General features: G+C 42.8%; 1 protein-coding gene across 1 annotated transcript in view; it reads right to left on the reverse strand.

The window, feature by feature from the left end:
* The window catches only part of LAMC1 (laminin subunit gamma 1), a 156,947-nt gene that overhangs the window by 18,322 nt on the left and 124,278 nt on the right, over positions 1-14,347 (reverse strand). Inside the window, exons 13-17 of the mRNA XM_026703271.2 lie at positions 13,898-14,086; positions 10,082-10,327; positions 7,473-7,626; positions 5,149-5,291; positions 566-744 (exon numbers count right to left, since the gene is read on the reverse strand). Coding sequence (XP_026559056.1) covers positions 566-744; positions 5,149-5,291; positions 7,473-7,626; positions 10,082-10,327; positions 13,898-14,086 — 911 coding nt within the window. The remainder of the gene's footprint in view (positions 1-565; positions 745-5,148; positions 5,292-7,472; positions 7,627-10,081; positions 10,328-13,897; positions 14,087-14,347) is intronic.

A 14,347-nucleotide genomic window follows, 5' to 3' on the forward strand; every position in this document is an offset into this window, starting at 1 on the left:
AACTACACAGGTTTTGAAGGCGCCAGATAAAAAGAAGGATGACCAAAAAGATGTGGAAAATATGCAAAGTGGCTCAGGGATAAATATGCAGATTTCTGGAACTGTTAGAATTAAGACAGATGTAGGTTTTGTATTATTCCTGTTGCTGCTGTTGCTTTTAAGTATGTAACATATTTTTTGCTAGTACAGTGGACGGTCGCAACCAAATTGGGTGACAACCAGAATTTTTGCTTCTGGTTGCGAACAGATCTTCAGGTGGTGACCAAGCAAACCCAAAAATTGCTGTGGCGATTTTCCCTGCCGCGGCAATTTCGCCTTCGGCACCATTGGGGGGGCGGCTTTTTTGGTCCGCGCATGCCCAGATGGTCATGCTTCCAGTCACAACCAAATTGGGTTGCAACCATAGTACTGGAATGGATTACGGTCGCGACCTGAGGTTCCACTGTGTAACATTTTTGGGCCAAGCACATATGTGTATCATATTAATTTTCTTCGTTATGAAAATATGTAGGCTCCAAATTGGCAAAATTAGCTGTAAACTAGCAAATTTTGTAATCGGTATGACCTTATCTTTCACCAATCTGTAACATGCAGGACATTCTTGACAACCAGGCCAGGATCGATTGTAGAAGTAGTTTTCTTCACACTGGTCACAGCGGATTCCCACAAAGCCTTCTTTGCACTCGCAACGGCTGTCTTCTTTGCACTGAAGGGAGTGGGAACCTTCAGGGTTACAGTCACAAGCTGAGGAAACACAAGGCATTTAAACACTGAACGGGGAAGAGGCCAATGAGACAAGAACAATCTGAAAAATCTTTAATCTCGGGATATCTATTAAACCTCTTTCAAATGTCAATGGATTGGTGCTTACTATACAATGGCCTTTAGCTACTAGGAAAATAAGGCATTGCTGACTTTTACCTGTTTAAATGAAGCCAGAATTTGTACATACAGTACAGGTAGTCCTCAATTTACAATAGTTCATTTAGTGACTGTTCAAAGTTCCAAAGGCACTGAAAAAGTGACTTATGGGCATTTTTCACACTTACGACCATTACAGCATCTCCATGGTCACATGATCAAAATTCAGATGTCTGGCAACTAACTCACATTTATGCTGGTTGCAGTGTCCTGGGGGGGGGGGGTCACGTGATTACCTTTTGTGACCTTCTGACAAGCAAAGTCAAAGCCACATTCACTTAACAAACTGACTTAAGAACAAAGAAACTAACTTAGGAACTGCAGTGATTCACTTAACTGTGGCCCTGAAAAGTTGTAAAACGGGAGCAAAATTCACTGAACAAATGTCTCACTCAGCAACAGAAATAAATGTGGAGCTCAATTGCAGCACTAAGTCGAGGAAAACCTATGCATGGAAAGTTCTAGCACTTCTGAAAGATGAAGTGGAGCAAGGAAAGATTCTCTGATGCTGCTGTTATGAACAAACTACCACTTTGTGAAACAACAATGACAGAAAGGAGTCTTTACTAATGACACTTTGACATGTGTTTTGACACGGATGGCCACCTGCTGCAAATGGACAAACCTTGTCCTGAAGCAACCAAGAAATGATGCCTCGGGATTAATCCTGCTTGGTGTGGAAATCCATCTCTGTGAAGAGAGGAGTAAAATAAAGCTGGTGTGCAAATCAATACTTTATATTGATCCAGACACCTACCTTCATCCTAGATCCGTGATGGTGAACCTATGGGACGCGTGCCGGAAATGGCACGCAGAGCCATCTCCGCTGGCACGCGAGCCATCGCCCCAGAGCAGGTCCATTGCGCAGGCATGTGCACCACCCACCTGCTCGCCATCTGATCGTTGGGTAGCTGCTGCACATGTGCAAGGGGTGGGAAGCGCACAGGAGGTGCATGCATGCGCAGAAATGTGCAACGTGCACACGTAGGGGTGCATGCGCATGCGCAGAAAAAGGCAGCTCGCATGGGGGCACACACGCATATAGGTGTGGCGCACACATGGGGGGTCGTGCATGCATGTGCAGGGGGCATGGCCCCCCACGTGCATTGCCTTATGGTCCTTGGTACACGCGCACATGCACGCCAGGGGTGGGATTCAAATTTTTTAACAACCGGTTCTGTGGGCATGGCTTAGTTGGTGGGTGTGGCTTGGTGGTCATGTGACTGGGTGGATGTGGCTTGGTGGTCATGTTATTGACTGGGTGTGGTCAACTCAATATCACTCACATCGAGGCACGCATCTTCTCGCCTGGCCTCTCATGACTGTGGGGATGCTTTAACAGTCATAAGTGTGAAAAATGGTCATAAGTCACTTTTTTCAGTGCCATTGTAACTTTGAATGGTCACTCCACACAAGCAAAGAACCAGCAAAGGAGGGGAAAAAAAACTCCAGAGAAGTTCCTGAGACAGGAAATCTAGTCCTTCCCAAAAATGTAATAAGGGTTAATGGAGAGGCAGTTTCTGTAAGCAACACCAGAATGTTTCCTTCCTGCCTTCCTTACAGGATTAGGCCAGTAATTTCTTCTAACAACCGGTTCTCCAAACTGCTCAGAATGTTAACAATCGGTTCTAGCAAATAGGTACGAACTGGTAGAATCCCACCCCTGATGCACGCCCTTTTGGTATGCGAGGTTAGCCATCAATGTCCTAGATCTTCATGGAGGCAAATGCTGGAGAATAGATTATACAGTAGTCCTTGACTAACGACCAAAATTGAGCCCCACTTTTCTGTTGTTAAGTGGGACATCTGTGAAGTGAGTTTCACCCCATGTTACCACCTTTCTTGCCACAGTTGTTCAGCAAACCACTGCAGCTGTTAAATGAAATCGTGCCACTGGCTTTGCTTCTCAGAATCTGACTGGGAAGGTTACAAATGGGGGTCACATGACCCCTTAACAGTGCATCTGTCATAAACACATGCCATAGTTGTTAAGGGAATCACCACAGTTGTCAAATTAGTAACACGGTTGTTAAGTGAATCCTGCTTCCCTGTTGATTTTGCTTGTCAAAATGTTGCAAAAGCTTATCAGGTGACTTTGGGACATATGAGTCAGTTGCCAAGCACCTGAATTTTGATCACATGATCATGGGGATGCTATGAAAGTCATAAATGTGAAAAACGGGTCATGAGTCACTTTTTCCCCCCCAGTGGCTTTGTAACTTTGAACTGTCACTAAATGAACTGCTGTAAGTTGAGGACTACCTGTACTCAAGTGAAGGGGAGGTTTATTATTATCATGTGGCCCAAACCAGCATCTTCCGGATGCTTTGGGACAGGAACTCCCAGAATTTCCACCCAGACTAGTTTGCTAGTTTGGATTTTGTAGCAGCTGCTATCCTAAAATGTCTGGTGAGTGTATACAGATGAAAAATATTGACATGCCAAGAAAATAACAGCAATGAGGGATCCTGTCTAGTCCTTGTGGCTCGTTTTTTTTATCCTGTCTGATTCATCACTCTATCATGACTCTATAGTTACCTTGTGTTATTTTACCATAAAAAAAGCAATGATGCAACAAATACAACTGTAAATAGTCTGACTCTGTGCATCATACCTGTCCCACCTAGCCTTTCAGTGATTTCCAAAAATACATAGTGACCGTTCAAAGCAGTGGTGGTCTTCGACAGGTTCTGCCCAGTTCTGGCGAGCTGGTAGGAGTGATGAGCAACTCTGACCGAACCGCTTCTCTCCACCGCTCTGCTGTTGGGCCCACCCTCCCAGCCGGGCTCCTATACTGACTTTTATCTGCTGAATTTGAAGTGCAGCTGCTTTGCGCGGCATAGAAGAGTGTCACGCGGTAGCTGCTGAAGCAACCAGGATCGTGCAGGCTTGCAGGAGGCGAGTAGGAATGCCTCTGTGCCTGCACCCAAGCCACGCCCACCGAACTGATGGCAACAATATTTGAATCCCACCACTGGTTCAAAGCTACAAAAAAAATGACTTATGACTGGTTCTCCCACTTAATGACCATTGTAGCATTCCAGAGTCAGGTGACCAGGATTTGGGTCCTTGCCAACTGGCATATGTTTATGATAGTTGCACTGTCAAGGGGCAACATTTGTAGCCTTCCCAGCCAGATTGGCATGGTTCGTTTAACAACTGCAGTGATCCGCTGAACCACTGTGCCAAAGAGGTCATAAAATGGGACAAAACTCATTTAACAACTGCCTTGCTGAGCAATGGAAACGCTGGGCTCAATTGAAGTCGTAAGTCAAGGACTACCTGTGTAATGTGACAAAAGTATGTGTTTGCTGTGCATTTCTGTTGTTTAGGGTATGTTCACGTTCAAAGTTATACTTGCTATTGGCATAATTTGTGTTTGTGGTCCAAATGCCAGCTCCATTTACAAACCAGAGTATGTGAATTAGAAACTAGACTCAAAAGAATATGCTTCAATTAATTTTCCTCTTCCCATTTTGCATTTAATGACGCCAAGCTGTATCCCAACAACATTTGACACTGCCATTGCAGCTTGGCTTCCATACATTTATGATACAGAACGATGGCAATTTCTCAAAAGGAGAAGAAGGAAGTAGGGTAATTATTTTGAAGATGACAGAAGAGAATGCACCTGGCGTTCCCAAAGCCAACTCTACAAGTCCTCCTTTGCAGGAAGCTAGCATTATATATGCAGTGGATCACCACATCCAAATCTATTCATCCAAGGCTATTTTTTTTTAAAAAAATAAGGAAATGGGGAGGATTAAATAAATAGGAATGTACGTCCTAGTTTTTACACTTTCCATGTTCTCAATATGACTTAGTTGCTAAAGGACACATTCCGCAGCAACAGCGTAGGAGTGTAAGAGCCAAAAACCAGGTCAGTTCTGGGACAAAATTCAGGGCAAGTATTTATGACAAGGAGCAACAGATGGTCTACTAGTATATGCAATCCGAATGCCCTAGAGACAGAGCAAGACTCATATAACTGCAAAAACATCCTTGCTGGACTTGAAATGAGAAAACATGCAAGAGGCAGACAAAGAGGAGAAAAGAATTAAGCCTCTTGTGATGTCCAAGTCTAAGGACACATTAGTAGCGATGAAAAGATTCTCCATACAGAGCATCAGAGACAGAAAAACAAGTGGATGAGGAAAAGTTGGGACAGGAAAACAAGTGGATGAGGAAAAGTTGGGACAGGAATTAGGTCTTCCCCACTCCCCTTACGTTTGCAGCCTTCAGGACCAAATCCAAAATGGTTGGCTTCACACCTCTCACAACGCTGGCCGGTAACGCCTGGCTGACACTCGCATTGCCCGGTCTGAATGTCACAGTGGCCATTAGTGGAGCCCAGAGGATGGCAGTTACATCTAGGAGAGGAAGAGCAATGCATGCATCTCAACATCAATGAACACGGGTAAGGAAACAAGGGTGTGCCTTATGCTTGTCATGTTCTGATTTGACTAATACAGGGGTCTCCAAACTTGGCAACTATAAGGCTTGTAAGCATAGCTGGCTGGAGAATTCTGGGAGTTGAAGGCCACAAGGCTTACAGTTGCCAAGTTTGGAGACCCCTGGACTAATATGTCAATTAAAAAAAAACATGTTGCCCAAAGGGATGTAAGTATGGGATGAAAGGCAGATGTCATTTGCCTACACAGTTGGTCAAAAGGAAATGCAGCACTCAACAGTAAAGCTCCAATTAGAAAATACCTACTTTCTGTGAATTAAAGCCGTTCAGTAATGCAGTAGTTGAGGAACAATGAAGACTTTTACATTTACATTTAATATTCAAGCAAATGGTTTTAAAGTGCCTATTATAAAGTAAAATACAGGTAGTCCTCTCTTAGTGACTTTTTGAAGCTACAACCGATTCCTCCCCCTCCCCCCAAAACTACTTATGATCTGGTTCTGAAATTCCAACAGCTGCATCAACTCCAATGGTCAACTGACTGCATTTTTGGCTCATTGCAAAATCTCACTTTTATGGCCAATTGCAGTATTCAGCGGTCACAGGACCATGGTATGTCCAATGATACAGCCAATGCAAAAAGAAAAGTTGTTAAAATCGGATCCAGTCAAATGGATGCCTTGATTTACGATGTCACGATTTATGGCTGTTAAGTTGAAGACTACCTGTATTTGAACTCTTAGTTATCTTCTAAGCCTTGAGAGAATTTTGAAAGCTTGTTTGGCATGAAACGTGATTAATTTTCCTGTCCTTCATTTTAGTCCAAGGCTTTAGGCTCCATATACAACCCCTCAGAAACATTATCTTCCTCTAAACATGAACATTGACACAGATAATGTAACTTCCCAGTTATACAGTATAATAACATCTGCGGCTCCTTTTGGCTCTGGTCCTTTGCAAGCAGGACAGTCTGACCTCTGTAGCTGCAATGGAATTAAAGCAGATGAGGCACCCACACTACAGCCTGAATAAATGAGAAAGTCTGGTGTTTGTTGCTATTTCCACTCTCTTTTTGAACACAGCCAGATACATGGACTCCAGGGATGGTTAGATTAGATGGCAGGTTTTGAAAGACATCAGGGGGCGAGGACAGAGCCCCACAGGCCTCCCTTTCTGAATTTAAATATTTAAACATTTAAATATTGAAAAGAAATAGCCTCAAAGAAGCTTTGATTCTCAGATTGGTTCCTCTGCCCCCGCTTTAATGTTGAAAGTTTCTCTGTCCTTAGAGAATAGTTTGTTTTCTGTTCTTTTCCTTTTAATTGATTTGCATTGTCTTAAAGTAAAATAAGGTGAAGGTAAAAGACTCCAACTTCTGGGGACTACCAGCAGATGTCCATGCGGTTTTCTCAGGAAAGGGGTTTCCTCTTGTGTTCTGGGATGTTTTTCCACCTCCTGCTCCATCCTACCCCCTTGCTATTCTCTCTCTGCCTTCCCATTCAAGTATTAACCACACTGAACCTTGCTTAGCTTTCAGAAAACATCAAGGTTGGCTAGGTGCTGCCATCTGCTGCAGACTAATGGGAAGATCTGACAACAAAAATAAATCAATAAGTCAATTTATCTTGTATGTTTGTACACTGTTCAGATGAAAGTGTTACACAGAATAAAAATAAGATCTCTGCTTAATTGAGTTAGCAGTTTAAAACGCACCAGTGGCAGGAGAAGCAAAAGTAACTGGGGAAGAAAGTGCACACGTGTCATTTCATGTATTGAGGCTTCATTTCAGGAAAGGTAGGGCGATATTGGGGATTTTTTTAGGAAGGCATGCAAAGCATAAATCAGGGGTCCCCAAACTTGGAAACTTTAAAACTTGTGGACTTCAACTTGTGGATTCTCTTAATCTTTTAAGAGAATTCTTTTAATTCTCTTAAAAGTTGCCAAGTTTGGAGACCTCTGGCATAAATGGTCTGACGGGAGGCAATCTGCTGCAGATAGCTTTCTATAAAAGTCAATTTGTAAATTTTAACAGCTGCTTTTAACAAAAGCTCCTCTACTCTTGGGAAACCTCCCTGATGATGTCTCATCCATCCAGGCCACCAGTGTTCAATTCCGATGTCAGGAAAGAAGAAGATCTCACCTTTCACAGCCACGCCCACTTTGCAGGTTGTAGAAACCTGGTTCGCAGGAGCTGCAGTCCCTCTCTGTGACATGTGAAAGGCATTCACACTGGCCTGTTACTTGATTGCAGCTTCTCTGCAAATTTGCTGTGCCATAAGGATTACAATTGCAAGCTACAAAAATAAAAGCATAAAAGGCATCAGGATGGGTTTTCCAACCAGAAGGAATTCAGAGGGCAGCTGCAGGAAGCCTAATTCCCATTTTCACACTTTGGAAATAGTAACCCCTTTGCCTTCAAGAGGGCCATTAGGCAAAGGAAATGTAACAGCTCCAATTTAGTATTTAGTCTCTTTGCTCGTCAAATATGTGCCTACATATTGCAGTGCATCTCAGTGGGATAGGTTAGAAAGAATACTTGGCACGATTTATAAACAAAGTGTTCTGCCAGAGGTGGGGTGGGGGAACCATTTCTTCTGACCACATCACAAACAATCCATAAATACACAAGTTGGAAGCCATAATCCCTCTTTGGTCAAGCATTTGGATGGAACAACTGAATCTTCCACTCTCTCCAGGTTCCACAAATTTCTGCAGCCATTGACTGATTGGGAGATGAGGACTTTATGCTACTTTCAGGGTGTAACTGAGACATCTTTCTAGCAGTCAATTTTTTGTGTCTGGCAATTTCAAATATTAAAAAGATGCCTCAAAAGAAAAGTTAAGAGGGTTGTACTTTATTTTACCATGTTTCTCACAAAATAAGGCCAGGCCTTATTTTTTTTTGACCCCTGAAAAAACAGGTAGGCCGTCTTTTCGGGGTTGACTTAATTTCCTCCCCCACCTAGAGAGGCCCATACACATGTACCTCGCCGCGAGGCTGCTTCTATTGGCCGACAAAAGCTCCCCGAAGGCAGAGTCCCCAGCTGCTTCAGGGCGTGGCGTGGCTGCCCGTGTCCCCTCGCCTTTAGGCAGTCTCTTTTGGGCGATGGAAGCTCCCCAAATGCAGTCACCAGCCACTTCGATCGGCCAGTAGAAGCGGCCTCGGGGCAAGCGCACACACACACACACACACACTCCCCTTGCCACAAGGCCGCTTCTTTCGGCAGACGAAAGCTCCCTTGAAGGCAGAATCCCCAGCCACTTCAGGGTGAGGCATGGCTGCCCATGTCCCCTCGCCTTTAGGCAGTCTTTTTCAGGCGATGGAAGCTCCCCAAATGCAGTCACCAGCTACTTCAATCGGCCGGTAGAAGCGGCCTCACAGCGAGGAGTGTGTGCCACGCCTCGCCCCAAAACGGCTGGGGACTCTGCTGTCAGGGAGCTTCTATCAGCTATCGGGGTATTCTAGCCTAGGCTACCTGCAGGACACTCCTGAAGGCAAGTTTTCTCCCCATCCCCCCCGCCTTTCCCCCACCCATTTCTCTTCACTTCGTGTAGTTCTAACAAACGATATGAGAAATGGCGGGGAAAAGCATGGTTTGAATAGGCCTAAATTTTGGGGGTGGGGCTTAATTTCACCTCATGCCTAGAAATCATGCTGGGCCTTCCTATTGGTGGAGGCTGTCTTGTTGGAGAAACACGGTACTAAATTTGCTCCTTTACATTAACATGAGACTTTAATACTAATTAGTTTAGAGGAAAGCTACCAAGATGGTGAGGGAACCAAGTTCTATGAGGAAGAGTAAGGGACCTATCTTTCATTCAGCAGACTCAAAGATTCCAGCAAAGCTTCTGTGCAAACCCTACAGAATTTCTGGACAATTTCTGTAAGAATAGTTCTATGAGCACGGCTTCTGAAGGTCTTTGCTTGCTCATAAGATACTGGTTCCAAGGCACATGCCAAATCTTCTGTTACATTACAGAGGCAGAAGAAACAACAGCTGCTGAAAGTACTGGGAAGCATCTCCCAGCTGATCCCCTAGCCAAATAATTGGTGGGGGGGAGGAGAGAGCTTTTCTCCTGAAGAAAGGGGCAGACTGATGTCATAGAATTGGACTTTTATGCATTACTGAGGAAAAAAACCCACCTACCTGAGGAAAGGAAAAAAGAAACCTTGCCCTTTAAGGAATAGACAAAGTTATTTTCTTTTGTGGATTCAAATTTCCCGGCTGGGAGAAATGCAAAATGATTTGGTCAGCTGCGTTGAAAGTCAGAATCAGTTTATTAATAGGAATGCAGGTAAGAAATCTCACAGCGTTCCTAGGATTAATCTAATAAGTGAGTAGAGAAACTCCTTTTTTATACCCTTCAGATCCTTTGATTTTGTAAGTGTGAACCCTTGAAGTCTTTGATTTGTATGTGCGTGATGAGTTCCTGTTGATATTGGGATCTCTTTCTGGGATCTTGGTAACTGTTTTTTGTAGCTGTTTGTTACATTAGGTTGCAATATCCTGTTATGCCTTTTGATTTGCTTTTCACAAGTTTTTATAACTTGCCATCTATTTGATTTCTATGGGAAAGGATCTTAGCTAGTTTGTAGGGTTTTTTTTTCTCTGTATCTCATGCCTGTAATTTTCTCCTTCCTTTGTTGTGAAAAGTAAGCTGGCTCCAGCTATTTTAATAGCCCTACTTGACAAAGGGTGGGGGCTGTTTCCCTAGAAGAGGTGGGGGGAATCGTAACTTCCAACATACCTTTGCACTTATCCTCTGGATTCTGAGCTAAGGGATTCCCAAAGAAACCATCTTTGCATCGGTCACAGTAGAAACCAGCTGTGTTGTAAATGCACTTCAAACATTCTCCTGTCAAGCGGTTGCAATTCCCAACTGCATTGGGATCAATGTTGTCACTGCACTGGCAGAGGCGACATTGCCTGAAGGGGCCATTTTGGCCAAGAGGATCTCCAAAGTAACCGTCATCACACAGCTCACACCTTTTACCTGTAGGTCCAGGAAACAGGTATATCAGAACATACAAAAAATAAATACTGTAATCCATGCAACAACAAAAAAATGACTAAGGTAGAAAACTAGCTGAGAAATTATGGAAAACTTCCTTTTGTCAGTCTCAACAGTGAAGTGTTAACAGAACAGTAGCCAATATGGGCTCAATGAAAAGCACAGACTTCAAAAGGAATGCTGAAGCTTTCAGAAATAGTACTGGTAATCCTTGACTTGCAACCACAATTGAACCCCAAATTTATGTTGCTAAGTTGTTAAGTGAGTTTTGCCCCATTTTATGACCTTCCTTGCCACAACTGTTAAGTGAATCGCTGCAGTTAAGTTGGTAACACGATTGTTAAGGGAATCTGGCTTCCCCATTGACTTTGCTTGTCAGAAGGTTGCCAAAGGGGATCTTATGACCCTGAGACACTGCAATCATCACAAATACGAGCCGGTTGCCCAGCACCCCAAAACAAATCATGCGACCATAGGGATGCTGCAATGCGACCATAGGGATGCTGCAATGCTCATAAGTGGAGAAAATGGTTATAAATCTCTTTTTTTCAGTGCTGTTGTAAGTTCAAACAATCACTGAATGAACTGTTGTAAGTCGAGGACTACCTGTATTTGAAAAACCCAATAAATCACTAAGCTGTATTCTTGCTCACTAATAAGCACACATCTCAATGAGGACTCAGCATCCTTCGGAGGCATATGTACTGGGTCAAAAAAGAAGTGAAACAGGAGATAAGACGATAACAAGACCCTGACATAGATGTCACGTCAGTTGGATTAGAAGACCTTCCAGCCCTATGATTCTATCTATAGTCTATGAATGGCTAGAAATCTGAAGGAAACTTTCCCGAGACCTGCTTGTTTGTTATTCAGATTATTATTATTTTTTGGTATAGAGACAGAAGCACAATTTGGCTTAGCAGTAATACATCAGTTATAACAACAAAAAAGGAAGAGAAGAAAAAAGCTTCTCCAAAGCCAATGAAAGCACTTAGGAAATAAGGATTGCATTTTCCATTCACAAATCCAGTATTTTAACCAGACCCTTTGGAAATAATGCTCCAATTATTAAAACACCGACTGCAAAGCACTGAAAATGACCCTTGAGGCAGTCCAGACATAAAACTCCCCTCTGTAGTTTCATGAAATGACTACGTTGCAACCTCTTTAAACAAGACTTAACTTGGGCAGCCACTAGAAAAGTTGCCAAGTTTCTAGCAATAGCTATGGCTTGCAAAAACTAGTTGGCCTCTTCCCTTCATTGTTAATTGTTTCATGTTTGGTTTCCCTGTATTTTAAGTTTTGTATCTGTGTTTATTGGTGTGAAGATGGTGATGATGATGGCAAAAAGAAATAGAAGGAAATGCTAAATAATAAAACAGCTACAGTAAGTTTCTTTTAAAAACAGTTCTTACTGATGAAGGGAAGTGAAGGGGAAAAAAAAAACATAATGGCAGATTGTCATGCAATATGGAGTTCAAGTAACCTACAGAAGAAAAACCCATAAATTCATTGATTTTTGAAAATGGGACTGTACTTACTTTGACCAAGCTATAGCTGGTGACAAATTCCAGAGTTAAGAAGCAGAGCAAAAACAAAGAAAAGGCAAAAAGTACATAAACCATCATCTGACAAGAAGTAACATTAGAAGAATGGAAAGATCAAAAGTTAAATGGAAACCAGTTTAATAACACAGTGCAATACCGTTTCAAAGGAACTTCCTTAAACACTCTTTCCCCAACCTGAGCATTCTCCAAATGTGCAGGGTTCAATTTCTAGAATTTCTGAGCTAGCAGAGCTACTACTGACAATTTTAGTAGTTGAAATTCACACAGCTGAATGGTGCCAAATTTGGGGAAATCTGGGATATAAGAAACAAGACTTAACAGCAACATTAAGAGGAAAAAAAGCACAATTCATTTTATAATCTAAGAGGGAGGCAAAAATATTTGGGAAATAGGTAGATAAAGGAAGAACCCATTTATCATATATTTAGTTGGAGGCTTTTTGCTCTATATATCATAGAATATTTATGTTAATGGATTCCAAATGTGCATTAGGTTACCTGGATTTTTCCATTTTTTTAAAATGGTTTTCTTTAAGTGCATAGAGCTCCTATACAAAATGGGATAATTTATAGACTGGGATCACCCATTTAAAATTTTGAAAAGCGTAAGCGTGCACTAAGCTCTGGATGCCACATTTCTATTAAAACCCATAGCTTCTAGGTAGGTAATGATTATCTAGCAATCGACTGACAGGAGAGAAAATAAAGTGTTAGAAGCAAAGGACCTTCCGAGAAATCAGGATCTCAGCCTGAAACGTGGCTGTTCAGACTGATAAGGAAAAAAGAAAGAACACTGCACACAGCCTCGACAAATCCAGCATTCAGAAAGGCACAGGAAAGTTGATTTTGTGTTTACTTTTATGACTCAGACAAGTTGGGTCATGGACAGACACTCTGTGCAACCATCTGAAAGCTGCCTCTCCTAAGAGTGACACATTTGCCAAGATTGGCCAATTTCTTTATTCCTTGGGGCCAGCTCTAACATTGTTTCAGTCATAAAACAAGGAAAAAGGAGTATGATTTCTTCCACCAGCTGTAATGGTGGAGGGGTCCAAGCATTTACTGAGGCCATTGTTAAAAGGCTATTTTTCTTATGCTTTCCTGGAAACTTGCCATACATATTTTTGAAACAGCTTTTCCATTTTAATGGGCTCTAAGGTTGATTTCTCCACTGAACAGATAACCAGGATTAATGTATAAAATTCTACTGGGGAAATAAATCATTTGAGGGAGGGAGGGAGGGAGGGAGGGAGAAAGGGAGGAAGGAAGGAAGGAAGGAAGGAAGGAAGGAAGGAAGGAAGGAAGGAAGGAAGTTATTAATTGCTATCATCCAGTAATTTGAATTAGGAGTGCCTAAATGGCTCAGTGGCTAAGACGCTGAGCTTGTCGATCAGAAGGTTGGCGGTTCAAATCCCTAATGCCACATAACGGAGTGAGCTCCCATTACTTGTCCCACCTTCTGCCAATCTAGCAGTTCGAAAGCACGTCAAAAATGCAAGTAGAAAAACAGGGACCACTTTGGTGGGAAGGTAACAGCGTTCTGTGCGCCTTCGGCATTTAGTCACATGACCACGGTGACGTCTTCGGACAGCGCTGGCTCTTCAGCTTAAAAACAGAAATGAGCATCGCCCCCTGGAGCCAGAAATGACAAACACACACGTGCAGGGGAACCTTTACCTTTACTTTAAATTAATTCTGCAAAGCTCCTACATTTATATTTTTGGTTCAGGCTCCAGGGCTGTCACAGAAATTGCATTTCTGGAATGACTGATTCAGAAGTTGACATTTTCATCCTTACTCAAATAATTCTCCTTTGCTTGTTTGTTGCATAAAAATGAGATTCAGTATGTCTGAACTTGGGAAAAGTCTATGTTTGCTGAAAAAAACCAGAACAAATTCAAGTCCATTCATTCCTCCTCTACCCAGCAATGCAACAGAGCTTGCCAAAGCTGTGTCTTCATAATGAGAATTCAACAAGAGCATACCTGTAGTTCCAGCTGGACAACTGGTACAGACCACTTCCTTGGTCTTGGGAACTACAGCACAGCTTGAACCCCCGGGACATGGACATGGCTGGCAATCTGAAGAGGTGCCTGTGGTGGCATCACCATAATAACCATCACTGCACTTCTCACAGTGAGGACCTGCAGTGTTATCTCTGCAGTCACATGCTCCTAGGGGTAAAGAGAGGAAAGCTGATCATCCAGAGGCTGAAACGCTAGAGCAGCAGCTATCTCACAGGGGATTCTCCAGATGTAGCACAATATCCTGTTTTAGATGCAGACAAGGGAAAGCAGTGCATAAAGCAACATGTTTTCATACATAAAAAGAATGGAATATGACCGTGATGGTGAACTTATGGCATGTGTGCCGGAAGTGGCACGCACAGCCACTTCTGCCAGCACGTGAGAGGTCACCCGGAAGAGCCCCACTGC

Source organism: Pseudonaja textilis, chromosome 3 (assembly GCF_049901715.1).
Source record: "Pseudonaja textilis isolate UNSWEBS1 chromosome 3, rPseTex1.2, whole genome shotgun sequence".
Classification (NCBI taxonomy): domain Eukaryota; kingdom Metazoa; phylum Chordata; class Lepidosauria; order Squamata; family Elapidae; genus Pseudonaja; species Pseudonaja textilis.